Source organism: Pseudophryne corroboree, chromosome 5 (assembly GCF_028390025.1).
Source record: "Pseudophryne corroboree isolate aPseCor3 chromosome 5, aPseCor3.hap2, whole genome shotgun sequence".
In the NCBI taxonomy this organism is placed as follows: Eukaryota; Metazoa; Chordata; class Amphibia; order Anura; family Myobatrachidae; genus Pseudophryne; species Pseudophryne corroboree.
This window is the reverse complement of record NC_086448.1, coordinates 299,987,811-300,003,571: the sequence shown is the minus strand read 5'-3', so window position 1 is coordinate 300,003,571 and position 15,761 is coordinate 299,987,811. Positions and strand designations below refer to the sequence as shown.

General features: G+C 42.1%; 1 protein-coding gene across 3 annotated transcripts in view; it reads left to right on the top strand.

The window, feature by feature from the left end:
• CNTNAP2 (contactin associated protein 2) overlaps positions 1–15,761 on the top strand; it is a 2,955,022-nt gene that overhangs the window by 1,078,853 nt on the left and 1,860,408 nt on the right. For all 3 annotated transcript variants that reach the window (XM_063922438.1, XM_063922437.1, XM_063922439.1), the window contains exon 4: positions 4,697–4,844. In XM_063922438.1, the coding sequence (XP_063778508.1) occupies positions 4,697–4,844 (148 nt within the window). The remainder of the gene's footprint in view (positions 1–4,696; positions 4,845–15,761) is intronic.

The window sequence follows — 15,761 nt, the reverse complement described above, 5'->3', positions numbered from 1 at the left end:
TTACTTTGTGGCACTGTTTTATAATTTATTGACTTTATGACTTAGTTATTGCTTGAAAAGTCAGAAGGTGCTTTATCATTGTTTTATTAGTACGGCCCATATTAGATTATATCTGTACCTGATGGGACTGGAGCCATAATACACTTGAATCAGAGGTTTATACATTTGTAGGGCTAGAAAGTATAATCATTCTTAAAATAAAATAAAAGTGCAAGGGGTCAGTTTACTTTAGTCATACATCTCGCAAGGGGATGCGGTCACCCACAGCAAGAAGTTCTATTTTCACAGGATTGTGGCACTTTTAAGTTAAGCATCTATTTGTTATTTCTCTAGCAGCAGAGATATCACAGATAACTGTACAGTAGCCTTTATTTAAGTACCGCAATATTTACAAAATAAATGCCATAACCACACCATAGCATTATTGGGTTATTCATCAGGCTCTGAAATAGCTTTTGGATCTTGTCTCTGTTAACTAACACAATGTGAACATGTCATTAGCCGGTTCTACAGGGAAGAGGAATCTTCTGAACCTGGTAGGCCGGTCACTGCTTCCTTTAAAGTATGTTTTTGTGCATGTAGGCCCCACAAGTATACCACTGATATTAATAGCTATCCCTATACTAAAACTCTAAGCTGGACCAGCCTCTTTTTGAATGTGCTGTCCGTTTAAGAGTTTCTTGATTTGCGCTGAAGTACTGTAGCATCTCTTACTGTATCACTACAATAAGACATATTGCTTATCAGGGCCAAATCACAATACTGTATACTGTATAATATGATTCTCAATGTTCTCCTGTTCTGCCTGGCACATGTTCTTCATTATTGTTCATTATTGTGGTATAATAGTACAAAAAGGAATATGTGTGAGTAGTAAATGTAAGCGCTAGTACCAATATATTCTTTCCTAAAATCTGTGATACATAGAGGGGTATCCAATTATCCCTGATTCATTTTCAGATGATAAAAAAAACAGGATACCATGATTAACTACCCATGGTCATTATCGCAGTATCCATTTAGAGGCCATTTTATCATCTGAAAACAGACCAGCAATTATGTTTGATAACACATGGAATCGGAGATAAGTCCCTGATCCCATGTGTTATCATGGCTCCGGCAGCCCGCTTATCGCGGATTATACTTCTGGGGTGCTTGAGGCACCTGAAGCATAATCCGCGATAAGTGCCGGCATAGAGAGGAGGCGCTCACTGCATCAGGGCTAATAGGATAGTGTGTATTTTTGTGTTCTGTGCTCTGGGAATCTTGTATTTATTTGTGAGGGATTTTTTTGTACATATTTACATGTTTCCATAGTGACCATGCAACCCCTGGTTACGACGCACCACTCAAAATCCTGCATTTGCACCTGGTAGTGGACTACATCATGTCTGTTCTCTGCAGTGTCTCAGACATGATGTAATATACCATACCTCCCAACTGTCCTGCATTTATCAGTTCTCGGACTGTCCCGCTGACCCACCCACAGGGCGCAGTGTCCCGTGGTGGAGGGGGGGGGGGAGCAGTTGGGGTGACCACACATGGGTAGCAGCAGGAGAATAGATGCCTTGTGTATGCGTATGCCAACTATTCACAAGTGTACGGAGAGTCGGGGGGAGCCCAGCATCTCTGAGAGTGCTGGTCACACCCCCACAGTGACAGGAACGGGTGTACTGCAAAGGCAACCCCCTTTCCCCAGGGATCCACTCCCTTTGTCAGCATGTGCATGGTCCCACTCCCTGAACCACCAATGTTGGGAGGTATGACTATAGGGAGGCAATCAATATTCCGACTTTCGGGATCCCGGCGGTCAGGAGTGCTCGCCCCACTGCTGGCATAAAGGTGGGTGGGATGCCGCTTTCTGGATTTTGACAGCTGGCATCCCACTCACGGGGAATACATATGTTCCTGCACATACTGTGCATTCATTTACAGGAGAAACTCAGAAAATTAGAATAACGTGCAAAAGTTCACAAGTTCACTTATTTCAGTAATTTAACTTAAAAAGTTAAACTAAGATATTATATAGACTCATTACATGCAAAGTGAGATATTTCAAGCCTTTGTTATAATTTTGATGATTGTGGCTAACAGTTTAAGAAAACTCTAAATCCAAAATCTCAGAAAATTAGAATAATGTATAACATAAAATCAATAAAAAAAGGATTATAAAAACAGAAATGTTGGCCCTCTGAAAAGTATAATCATGCATATGTACTCAGTACTTGGTTTGGGCCCCTTTTGCTCAAATTACTGCCTCAATGCGGCGTGGCATGGATGCTATCAGCCTGTGGCACTGCTGAGGTGTTGTGGAAGACCAGGATGCTTCAATAGTGGCCTTCAGCTTTTCTGCATTGTTCGGTCTCATGTCTCTCATCTATCTCTTGGCCATGCCCCATACATTATCAATGGGGTACAGGTCAGGTGAGTTTGCTGGCCAATCCAGCACAGTAATCCCACAGTCACTGAACCAGGTTTTGGTACTTTTGGCAGTGTGGGCCAAGTCCTGCTGGAAAATTAAGTCAGCATCTCCATAAAGCTTGTCTGCTGAAGGAAGCATGAAGTGCTCTAAAATGTACTGGTAGATGGCTGCGTTGACTCTGGACTTAATAAAGCACAATGGACCAATACCAGCAGATGACATGGCTCCCCAAATCAACACAGACTGTGGAAACTTCACACTGGACTTTAAGCATCTTGGATTGTGTGCCTCTCCATTCTTCCTCCATACTCTGGGACCTTGGTTTCCAGATGAGATGCAAAATTTGCTCTCATCAGAAAAGAGGACTTTGGACCACTGAGCAACAGACCATTTATTTTTTCTTTAGCCCAGGTAAGACACTTCTGACATTGTTTGTTGTTCAAGAGCGGCTTGACAAGAGGAATACGACATTTGAAGCCCATGTCCATGATCCGTCTGTCTGTGGTTGCTCTTGATGCACTAACTTCCACTCCTTGTGAAGCTCCCCCAGACTCTCCTGACCTGAACCCCATAGAGAATGTATGGGGTATTGCCAAAAGAAATATGAGAGACATGAGATCGAACAAATGCAGAAGAGCTGAAGGTTGCTATTGAAGCATCCTGGTCTTCCATAACACCTCAGCAGTGCCACAGGCTGATAGAATCCATGCCACGCCACACTGAGGCAGTAATTCATGCAAAAGGGGCCCAAACCAAGTACTGAGTACATGTGCATGATTTATACTTTTCAGAGGGCAGACATTTCTGTATTTAAAATCCTTTTTTATCAATTTTATGTAATATTCAAATTTTCTGAGGTTTTGGATTTGGGGTTTTCTTAAGCTAGAAGCCCCATCATCAAAATCATAACAAATAATGGCTTGAAATATCTCACTTTGCATGTAATGAGTCTATAGAATATATTAGTTTCACCTTTTAAGTTGAATTACTGAAATAAATGAACTTTTGCACTATATCCTAATTTTCTGAGTTTCACCTGTATAGTGCAATTACTTATTTTTATGAAAGGGTATTCTAAAAACAAGAATCTTCTGTAGTATATAGACACATACTGTATCTTTAGAATGTCTTCATGAGCATGAGCTGTTATAAGGTAGCTCATTCATAGCAGGTTTCACACATATCTTGGGCTCCTCAAAATAGTTTCTGCAATAACCTCAAAAACTGTTTTTTTTAAGGGATTTACAAAATTAGCCAGTGAAAGTCCAGTGCATTTAGTGCTAGCTGTTTTCCATTTAGAAAGCAATAGCTTTAAAAGCTTAAATCTCCATGCTGATATATTAAAATGAAAGACACATGGAAGCGATTCTGCCCAGGAAATGTTGATTTCAGCGTCATTAGAGTGCATTCACTCTCATGTGGAAGGGGAAGGGCATGTCCAATTATCTTCAGTGTGTCAACAGGGAGATTTCAACCCAATGAACATTAGAGCTTTTGAGATGAAAAAAACAGCAACATTAAATGCACCTGTCTGCTACCAGGTTCCAGTGTATAGATAGACCGTATCTAGTTAGACAGTCAATAGGTCATCCACATATGGTCTATATGTCAAGAGGTCGACAGATAAAATGTCAACTGTGTTTATGGTCAATAGGTTCAAAAGGTTGACACACAAATGGTCAGCACAAGTTTTTTTTCTTCCAACTTTTGATTCATTTACCACCCATGTGGACAATGACTGGCAGTAGCAACCTTGCCCAAGCAAGCAAGCACGCAAAGGTCTACATTTTCACTAATCATGGTCACAGACTGTGAAATGGACACATTTTGGCAAGAAACATCAGCAAACTTGTGTTGACCTTTTTTGTATTGACCACCTCCATGTCGACATTTCGTACATGTCGAACTTAGACACAATCAACCTTTTCACTATTGATGTTTTGACCCTATTGACCATATGGGGTCAACCAATTGAATGCCTTTCAAATATGTGTAGATATATTATATCACACCCTCTGTTATCACCCTCAACATCTTCCATTCTCATTGCTTCTTTTGAATATAACAAACACACAATAAATGTAATACACATGACCTTATTGGAAAACTCAGTGGATTAACAGATAAAAGCAGAATGTTGTCTTTAGGAGATACTGTCCACACTATACATGGAATGCTGCCATAGTTCCTAACTTGTTTTACGTGCAGACATTTATCAAGGTAATTGGTACATTTTTATATAAATTAAAACTGTTATTCCCTATTTTTCAACAGGCATTTCCTGGAAATGTTAACTCCGACACCGTTGTCCGACATGACTTACGACATCCCATAGTTGCTCGCTATGTACGCATTGTTCCGCTGGACTGGAATGGAGAAGGGCAAATTGGACTAAGAGTTGAACTCTATGGCTGCCCATACTGTAAGTTTATGTACTTAGTATTTCCCACAATATATTTTACTGTATACAAAACAAAAATCTATGCTCACGAATAGATATTATTACACTTAGGCCCTCATTCCGAGTTGTTCGCTCGTTCTTTTTTATCGCATCGCAGTGATTTTCCGCAAACTGCGCATGCGCAATGTTCGCACTGCGACTGCGCCAAGTAAATTTGCTAAGAAGTTTGGTATTTTACTCACAGCATTACGAGGTTTTTTCTTCGTTCTGGTGATCGTTGTGTGATTGACAGGAAGTGGGTGTTTCTGGGCGGAAACTGGCCGTTTTATGGGAGTGTGCGAAAAAACGCTGCAGTTTCTGGGAAAAACGCGGGAATGGCTGAAGAAACGGGGGAGTGTCTGGGCGAACGCTGGGTGTGTTTGTGACGTCAAACCAGGAACGAAACTGACTGAACTGATCGCAGTGGCAGAGTAAGTGTCGAGCTACTCAGAAACTGCTTAGAAATTTCTATTCGCAATTTTGAGAATCTTTCGTTCGCAATTTTGCTAAGCTAAGATTCACTCCCAGTAGGCGGCGGCTTAGCGTGTGCAATGCTGCTAAAAGCAGCTTGCGAGCGAACAACTCGGAATGAGGGCCTTTATTAGAAAAAAAGTATCCTCTATTATGTTACAATGAAAATATACCTACTCATCATAAAAGCAATAGTAGATTAACATTCACTATTGTATTCTTGTGATATTTATTAGTAAAAGTAGCTGAAGTACCCAACATTGGCTTGGTTTAAATGTTATTCAATGTTTTTAAGTTATCAATGAGCTGGCTGTAACTGTCAACATTAGTAAAATAATTAGCTTACCATCTCTTCCTACACACCTATGAGGTGGCTGCCTAGTGCCTTTTTTTTTTTTAGGGGGGTGTTGCCAGTAACCCTAATCCCAGGATTTCCTCTCTGTTCAGTTTAATAATCACTTTTCCATTGTGTGGTTGGTTTGAAGTTTTCTTTCTGTTATCAATGTTGCTATTTTAAGGCTTTTGAGTACATTGGGTACACAATATGTTTGGTCTTCCCATCTCGATTTCTGTCAGTTAGTTCAATTGATTGCTGTACAGATGTATCAAAACTTTCAAAACTTGGAGAGGGATAAAGAGGAGAGAGATAAAGTACCAACAAATCAGCTTCTAACAGACATTTTTTAAACAGTCTGTAACATGGCAGTTAAGAGCTGATTGGCTGGTACTTTATTTCTCTCCAAGGTTTGATACAGGTCCCCATGTAACTGAACAAGGGCCAATGTTCCATTGAGTTTAACTGGCACATCTATTATCTATGAAAACCTAATGTCTGTTTAAAATAAACCAGTTTTAGAGAAATGTATGGTTCTGGTTATAAAAGAATTATAGAAAGCTCAATTTTAACCTACTGTCTTAAAACTCGTTTCAACATGAAAAACTATGGAAATGCATATACTCAGCAACCTACAGTATAGCAAGTCTTAATCCAGTGACCCCTCAAGTACAGTAGAATAGAAGAAGCAACGGTATTACATGCACTTAGTAAATAGACTCTGGTGATCATACCGTTTGAGGTTTGCTCCGTTGTATAAATCTATACATTTGTATTGTGCATGTCCAGAAAAAAGTGTGCACCCTTGTATGACCATAAGCTTTCATTTGCAGAGGAAAAGGAAGATTATACCTGGTGTATTATAGAGATTATTGACTTACTTATTTTTATTTAAACAACCCTAGAGAATGCATATTCACTATAAAGGGAAACATGAAACATTGTGCTTGTGCCCTAGGGCCTGTTCAGCATGGATCACAAAAGCTAAATCTTTCTCTAATGGGCAAAGCCATGTGCACTGCAGGTGAAACAGATATAACATGCGCAGAGAGAGTTAAATTTGCTCCACCTGCAGTGCACATGGTTTTGCCCATTAGGGAAAGATTCTGCTTTTGCAATCCATGCTGAATCAGGCCCCTGGTTGAATGCAGGTGACTCTGGCTGAAAGTGCAGGAGGCAATCAAGTTGCTGGCTGCGGGATCCTGGCGGTCAGGATACCGACCCTGGAATCCCAACACCCAATGAAATACACCGCCGCCAGGAATCTCCACTCGGGTGTTGGTCCACGCCACTTCAGGCGCCACCAGACCCGAAACGTGATGAGTGCAGCAAGCTCGCGAGGGGATACGTTGCACTTGCCACCGGTATTCTGGCTGTCGGGATCCCGGCGTCAGTCTCCTGACCGTTATGATATCATACTGAATCTGTAAGTGCACCTGATGTAAACCTGGACCTGGATAAATCATGAAATGATTCCAACCTAGTAAATGTGCTATTTTTTTTCTTGGTACATTTTAGAGCTTTTTTTTAAATACGTCTGTGTCCTAACTTACTGTAAAAAAAAAAAAGACTAAAGGGCATAATTTGCTTTGAAGGCAAGAACAGAAGCAGATGTTGGGGGGAATGTAATAGGGTATGATAATTAGAAAGTGAGAGATTTTGGGAGAGTACTTCTGTTTTTTTAAAGTGGCAATCCTTTACATAGCAAAACCAGGTGATTTTGCCATGTAAAGAATTGTCACTTTAAAAAAAACAGGAGAACTTTTCTGAAATCTCTCACTTTCTAATTCTCACACCCTATTATATTTCCCCCATTATCTGAGGGCTCATGTAGCTTTGTCTTCCTTCTAGCCACGGAGGGGATCAACCCAACCCCCATGGAACAGAGATACTGCAGCATTACACACATTAGTAAAAGAAATATACAGGCTGCGTACACTATATTATTGCTGACTTGTTTCTACAACTTTAAACTTATTGCTGCCAGACCTAAATATTGATTTGTGTTAAAGCCTGTCTTTTTAATCATTCCTTGTCACAGTACTATTAAAGAAAACCATGGAACAAGTAAGATATGTGGGTATCATGCTTCCATATCTTTACACATAGCAAAGATATTACTTACAGTATATAGCTTTTTTGTTTTTTAGAATCTTATCGAAGAATAGTTTTTATGCTTTTAAGTTCAATGAACTAGAAACATAAAAACGTCATCTGGTTGTTGTGGGCTCAATAGCTATCTTAATTTGAAGTTTTTAAACAGTCTTAAAATCAATTTTTTTAATTAGTAAATACAGTACGTACTTGATACTAAAATAATAACATTATCGGTCTGAGAATTATTATATTTTTTATTTAAAAAAAGAGATATTTCTTTTGAGAAACAAAAAAAAAACATAAATAAAATGAATATAAATGTCATATACTGTATAAGTGACATTTTCTCTTGGCCGTGCCTTTATTATGTACAGTATAAGGATTGTGAATCAAAATATTTAAAATTCAGGAAGACATTCTATTTATTAGGGATCTGAATATAACCAATTGTTCACTATGGTGTAGCAGGGTAGAATGACTGTAACATTAGTTATGTACAGTAGTTACACCATTTGGGGTAAGTCAGTTTATTGCAGATTTGTATGTTATAATATGTTATAATATCTGGTTATTATATGGTGTGGGGACCCTGGTTTATGTGGCTTATTTGGTAAGGGAGCCTGTTGCTACTTGAAAAGTAATCCAGATTACATATTTCCAGAGCATGGATGTGATTGATGAAGATGACCAGTTTCATCTACTTACAGTATTCTAATAGATATTTATTCCTGTCACAGTCCTAATTAAAGCACATAAAGTGTTTCAAATTACTGTAAAACAAAAACAGTAGGATGTGTTATATAGTCGTAGACTTGGAAGTGATACATTTTCAGTGTTATGTCACAATCTAGCACCTATGCCTGACTAATACTTTCTACCTTACCAAGCACACTGATTTAAAATTTACTTACACACATCAACTCTCAATCACTATGCAGTGACTGTACTGTGCTGCAAAGAAAAGTTAAGCTTCACCACTTCCTGTTTAAACCATACTTAGCTTCAGTGTTCCTGTTACAAGTATTATATGAGATGATATGAAGGTCCACTAATCTATTACTGAAAGGGAGAGTATCAGTACATGCCTATGGCTTAGGAGACTGCACAACTGAACCATAGCATTGTTGGAAAGCTTTTAGTGCAAATTCAGTTGTGTGTTTGTGTGTGTGTAGGTATATTTCTATATATATATATATATATATGTGTGTGTATATATATATATATATGTATATGGCACATATATATATGGCACCCGCCGAAGTAGATACAGTACCAAGGTAGTATACCCGTACCCTTTTTACGATACCCAATTTCCACCTATTGACTGGGACAATCCACTTCACACTGTAAAATAATAAACTTTTTATTACACTGGAATGAAGAACCTCAGGAGTCATTGGTCCTGTAATTCCTTAAATGCTATTAGTTAAACAGCATAACTTTTGCTTTGCTATAGTAACAATGAACAAAACATTTGACATTAGGTTGTATGCACTGTGCGTTATTACACTTTTAGAACAATTCCAGTCACCTTTAGCCCTGCGTGGTACCATGTATATCCCAATTAGTTCACCCTTAAAGTGCAGCTGATTAGCGTAACATTGGTGCACGATGGGTACCTCATCCTGACTAGGTCCACGGGAGCTTTAGGGAAGGGAACAATGGCTACTAAACCATGGGGAGCACTTGCCCTCTGTTGCTCCTACAACCCTTCCCTGGTTAAGGGGAAGTCTTTTATTTAGTCTACCAATAAGCTCCAGAATTTCGGCTAAACTGCGTTGCTCCCTGTCGTCTTTCCCTAAGCAGGGTAGGGTTTATACTATTTTGAAGGCAGTCAAACGGGGTCGGTTACTGGTGATCCTTTTGTGTGTAAGAGCTCTACTTTCTACTGAGCAGCACGTAAAGTCGTCACTTTAACTGTAGCTGTGTGCTGCTGTACTGGACGCTATGTCCGCTGTCACTCTGGGGGAAGCCGCGGCTTTCACTTGACTTGCTTGGGGGAGAGGGCTTGTCTTTGTTTAACGTAGCCGCCGCCCAATCTCCACCTCCTCTCCGGATAGCACACAGGAGAGGGCCGGCTCACCGCTTGCTGGGTCCCGCCTCTCCTCTGCCCGGTCTCCCCATTTCTCCGGATGGCACATAGGAGGGGGCCGGCTCACCAGTAGCTGTGTCCCGCCTCTTCTCCACTTGGTCTCCGCCTCTTCTCCCCGGCTGCAGGAACAACTGCACGGCTGCGATTCTCTGCAAAAACGGAAACCCGGCACCGCTCCTGGAAGATGCTGCGCTGTCTCCTCTTCCTTTCTGCTGCTAAGATGGCCACACCAACTGCCTCAACACCGTTACTTTCTGGTCCACGAGCCCCTGCTTCTCCCTCCGGCCGTGTGAGGTACGCTGGAGCCAGCGCATGGTTGAGAGTCCCGAGCACCACGTGCTGGCTCTGCAACTGCTTGTTCCAACACTTTTACACACAGGCAGCCTAGTGTATGCCTGTAAACTGTTCCCTGTGTGCTTTCTCTATCTGTACTCTATATCTGGGGGGCCACAGGGCACATTTGCCTTTGCAGGGTTATCACATTCTTCCCCGCTGAAATATTGCATGTCCTCAGGCAACGACAAAAATAACGTTACTATCAATAGAGGGTACCTTCCCTAAATAAATATCATCATAGCCATTATATTCTCTCCCCTCCTTCCCTTACACCTAAAATGTAAGCATGCACAACCTACGGTTTTGCGCCTTTGCAAATACAATTCGGAGGGATTTGATTCCCCTAGTACTTCTAACGGGCCTCCTTGTCCCTATCTCTGGACTGGTTTCAACAGCCTGGTCACCTGCTTGCTTAGACCCTGCTTCATTCCCTGGTAAGGGTGTATATTGAGCTTGATGAGCCCATCCAACCCCTAAGTTAGATGTGAAGGGCCCCCCATAAATAGCAGAAGATCCACTAGGTCATGTAAGGGGTAAATGGTAAAACCCTCCAAGTTTCTGCAATAGGGGTGACTTAGTTTGGAGCAGTCTCTTGTTCCATTTGGGATACACATAGTTTGAGGTGGTGCACCATTATCGGAGTAGCACCCGTCTCCCCTTCTTTTGTTATTCCATAGACAGTGTCTGGAGTTGGCAGGTGAGTCACTATGTAGGGCACAAGTTCCCAATTATGGTCTAGTTTGTTACTACGTTGATTATTCTTTTTCCAGACTTGATCCCCAATTTCCAAGGGTTCCGCATAAGCATCTTTATTGTAGTAACTCTTTTGCCTCTGGTGCACTCCCTCCATTCTTTGTTCTACTACTTTACTAGCCTCCTTAATTCTGCAGCGGTGTTCCGCAACCCAGTCGGTTTGTGGGGTTATGGTATCATGTGGAATCGAGTTTAGTTCCAAATCTGCGGGAAGTTTGCCTAACCTTCCGAACAAGAGATAATATGGGGTGTATCCGGTGGACCCCTGCTCCATATTATTGTAAAGGTGAGTTCTGGTAATAACTGAGGCCAATATAACCGTTGCGGCATCGGGATGGCGCAGAGCATTTCTATCAAGGTTTGATTTGCCCTTTCACATAATCCACTGCCCTGTGGGTGATATGGGGTTGTCCGGAGCTTTTTACACCCTTTATATTTGGCACAATTCAGCAAATGAGTGGGACTCAAAAGCAGGGCCCTGGTTGGTTAGTACCTGCTCCGGATATCCATAAGGTCGGACATAATTTTGCAGGAACACCTCAGTAGTGGTTTTAGTGGTTATATCTCGGACTGGCACGGCCACTACAAATTTTGATTAGTGGTCGATGATCATCAATGCAAATTTATATCCAGCATGGCTATTCCCTAATTTGACATGATCTAGAGCCACAATGTCCAGTGGGCACTGGCTTTGGATGGGGTGAAGTGGCACTTTCTGTTCCGGTTGGATGTTCCTCTTTACCATGCACGAAGGACACTCTTCCACCCATTCTTCCACATCAGCTCTCAAGCCAACCCAAAAGAATCTCTTCCTGATAGCCATTTCCATCTTTTTCACTCCAAAGTGCCCTGATCGGTTGTGATATGCCTGGAGAATTAGGTTTTTCCTCTGATGTGGCACTATGATTTGATTGATGGTGTAGTGGGTACTTGGGTCTATGCTGCTGTGAACCATGATTCCCTGTGTGAAACTGATCTGGTCCCAGTGTCTTATTAACTGCACCAGTTTGGGGTCAGCTTCTTGCCATTCAGCTTTATTTGTAAACTCCAGCAGAAACAATCTGGTTGAGTCTTCGGAGTGTTGGGCTCTCGTACTGAATCAGTTTCCAGTCAATGCCTTGCTCGGCCTGGATATCATCAATACCTTCAGAGATGACGACTTCTGTGTTGTTGATTAGAACATCCTCTTGCTTATTCAGCCGTGGAACAATGTAGGAATTTCCACCGCAACTGGTCTTCCTGCTCTTCTTCCATTCTCCAAGGCAGACGAGAGATTTCTGTTAGATCGTCCTCTTCTGAACTTGATTCGATACTGGAAGTTCACTAGCCGAGACATCCATCTCTGCTATAATGCCCCCAACCGGGCGGTCTGTAGGTGGGCTAGCAGATTGTTGTCTGTATATATAACACAGGTGTCGCAGCCAAATAATCCTTAAATTTCTCTGTAACAGCCCAAATCAGTGCGAGCAGCTCTAGCTTGAAGGTGCTGTAATTATCATAATTTCTTTCAGTCTTTTGTAGGCCCCTACTTGCGTAAGCGATTACCCGTTCTTTCCCTTCAGCTCCTATCCCCTGATTACTTGCATCCATGTACACTTTAAAGGGGTGTTCATAATTAGGATAAGCCAACAATGGGGCTTCTATCAGCAGCTTCTTCAATTTCTTAAAGGCCTCGTCCTGATGTTTTGTCCAGTTGACAGGGACGTTTCTCCGTAGTTCATGCTCTGGCCCACTTCGTAACAGTTAATGCAGTGGGGTTGCAATCTTTGCAAAATTAACTATAAATCACCTGTAATAGCCCACAAATCCAAGGGTGGTCACCGGAGTAGGCCAGTCCCTTACTGCTCTCACCTTTTTGGGGTCAGGCTCCACCCCCTTGGAACCGACAATATGGCCCAGATACTGTACACTCGACTTAAGTAGGTGACACTTTGACGGTTTTAGCTTGAATCCGTAGTCGGTAAGCTGAGCATAAACTTCTTCCAGGTGTTGCAAGTGTTCTTGATAGTTTTGGAAAACACAATGATGTTGTCTAAATACAGGAGGAGCATATCAAAGTTGCGGTGACCCAGGCAATGCTCCATCACACGTTGAAAAGTAGTGAGTGCATTGCACACTCTAAATGGCATTCTATCAAACTCGAATAACCCCATTGGGGTGGTAAAATCGTTTTCTCTGGCCGCTGGGGCCACAGGAATTTGAAAATACCCGCTAGTTAGATCCAATGTGGATAAGTATGCTGCGGATCTCACAGCAGCCAATGACTCTTCTATCCTGGGCAATGGGTAGGCATCCCTGTGTGTAACCGAATTCAATTTCCGATAATTACGCAAAAGCGTAAGCTCCTGTTTTTTTTCTTGACCAGAACAAATGGTGCAGCCCACAGACTGTGGCTATTCCTCACTACTCCTGATGCTCTCATTTCCTCCATCATCTTCTTTACTGGCTGGTACAATGCCGGTGGGATAGAATGATGACATTCCCGTATAGGGCTAGCAGTCCCAGTGGGTATATGATGGTGAATTCCTTTGGCGTGTCCAAAATCGGACAGATTTTTGCTGAATGTCTTCTCATTCCTTCAAACTATTTGGAGGGCCCCTTCTACCTCCTCCTTCGGGGTACTTTCATCCCCAATGTTTATTTCATTCCACCAGGGGGTTTCCTCGAGTTCCCCAGGAGGTTCTGCCTTTAAAACCTGTTGAGCCGCCATACCTTCTGTGCCCACTATATCTTGGAAAGTGACCTGGAAGATCTTGGCAATTGGTTGATATCTATATAGCCTAATTGGATTATTGTGCGGGTTCAGAATTCGAACTGGTACTCTCCCTCGGTTTACTATGGCTAGAGTCCTGGCTACAGCAAAGTAACCTGTTTGGCCCTCGTCACTCTTTTCAACAATGGCTTCATAGTCTTGCCCACGGGGTCCTATTCTAGTTTTACACCAAACTATGTTTTCGGAATTCGGGGGTAGCGTAATGGTTCGTTGTTCCGCTATCCTAGCTGTTCCTACTTCCCCACTGTGGCCGGTAAAGTGTTATTGACTTCGAAGGTGGCTGATGGTTTGTTGCAATGCTCGCCTCTCGGAGCAGGTGCTGGTGCACAATTCCTGCTTTAACACTGTAATCAGCTCCTCGGGACAACTTCTTAAGACGTTCATTTCAACTATTATAGGTGGAAAACCTCTGTCTTCAAGATTGGTGATGAGGCAACCTTGTTTGGACAATCGGGCTTGGCCTATCCTTATCTCAGCTTCCCAGTAGCCCCAACACTCTATGCCATGACCATTACTTGCTAGCAAATTCAACCATGCTGGTGGTGAACTCATTTCTTCCTCTGTCCAGTGTCGTGCAAATTCCACCCATTGGACTGTCGTGACGTGGGATCCTGTATCTAGTAGAGCCTGCCTCTGAGGCTACAGCAGTTTGCCCTTGTGTAGTAGTATCCCCTAGAATTTTTATTGCTAACTCCTTAAATTCCTGAAAGCTGCAAGCTGTTTATTGTCATCGTAACATCTTAAGTTGGCCTATTGTGTGATCGCTATAGATTCCATCTATAAACTGGTTTATGAGGATATCATCTTCCTGCATTATCTCCGTGGGTTCACACAGCTTAACAGCTTGTAATGCCTCTTGTAATTCGATAGCGAACTCACTTGGACCCTCTTGGGGTTGCTGTTTCCTAGCGTAGAAAAGCTAGTTTCTCCAATATTCCCTTCGCAGTTTTCCTTTGGCTGACGGGCCATGACTTCACTTCCCGCCGGGCAAAGCCTTTCAACTGCCCAATTACTATCTCTATCCTTTGAGACTCATTCAATGGATATAATCGGAACATGGCTTCAATCTAGTCTTTAAAGTCTCTAAATTCCTTAGATCTCATGGAAGGAACATCCCCCAAATAGGTAGGAAGCCACGGTGCACCAAAATAGTATGGCATAGTAATGGGCGCAGACGTGGACATAGCAGGACCCTCCATATCAGGTATTTCCCTGGACCTGCCTGGGCCTGGTCATCCCCTTGCGACATGTTGTTCTAACCAATGAGGTACAACCCTAGCTTTTGTTCAAATCCTGTTTGTGATGCCACGTGTGGCATCCGCCGAGGTAGATACAGTACCAAGGCGGTATACCCGTACCCTTTTTAGGATACCCAATTTCCACCTATTGACTGGGACAATCCACTTCACACTGTAAAATAATGAACTTTTTATTACACTGGAACGAAGAACCTCAGGAGTCGATGGTCCTGTAATTCCTTAAATGCTATTAGTTAAACAGTATAACTTTTACTTTGCTATAGTAACAATGAACAAAACATTTAACATTAGGTTGTATGCACTGTGTGTTATTACACTTTTAGAACAATTCCAGTCACCTTTTGCCCTGCACGGTACCATGTATATCCCAATTAGTTCACCCTTAAAGTTCAGCTGATCAGCATAACATTGGTGCACGATGGGTACCTTATCCTTACTAGGTCCACGGGAGCTTTAGGGAAGGGAGCAATGGCTACTGAACCATGGGGAGCACTTGCCCTCTGTTGCTCCTACAACCATTCTCTGGTTAAGGGGAAGTCTTTTACTTAGTCTACCAATAAGCTCCAGAATTTCGGCTAAACTGCATTGCTTCTGTCATCTTTCCCTAAGCAGAGTAGGGTTTATACTATTTTGAAGGCAGTCAAATGGGGTCGGTTACTGGTGATCCAATCATGTGTAAGAGCTCTACTTTCTACTAAGCAGCTCGTAAAGTCGTCACATTAACTGTAGCTGGGTGCCATGTAATCACTCCTGCTTGTAATTCTGGCTGACAAGACAGATCGTC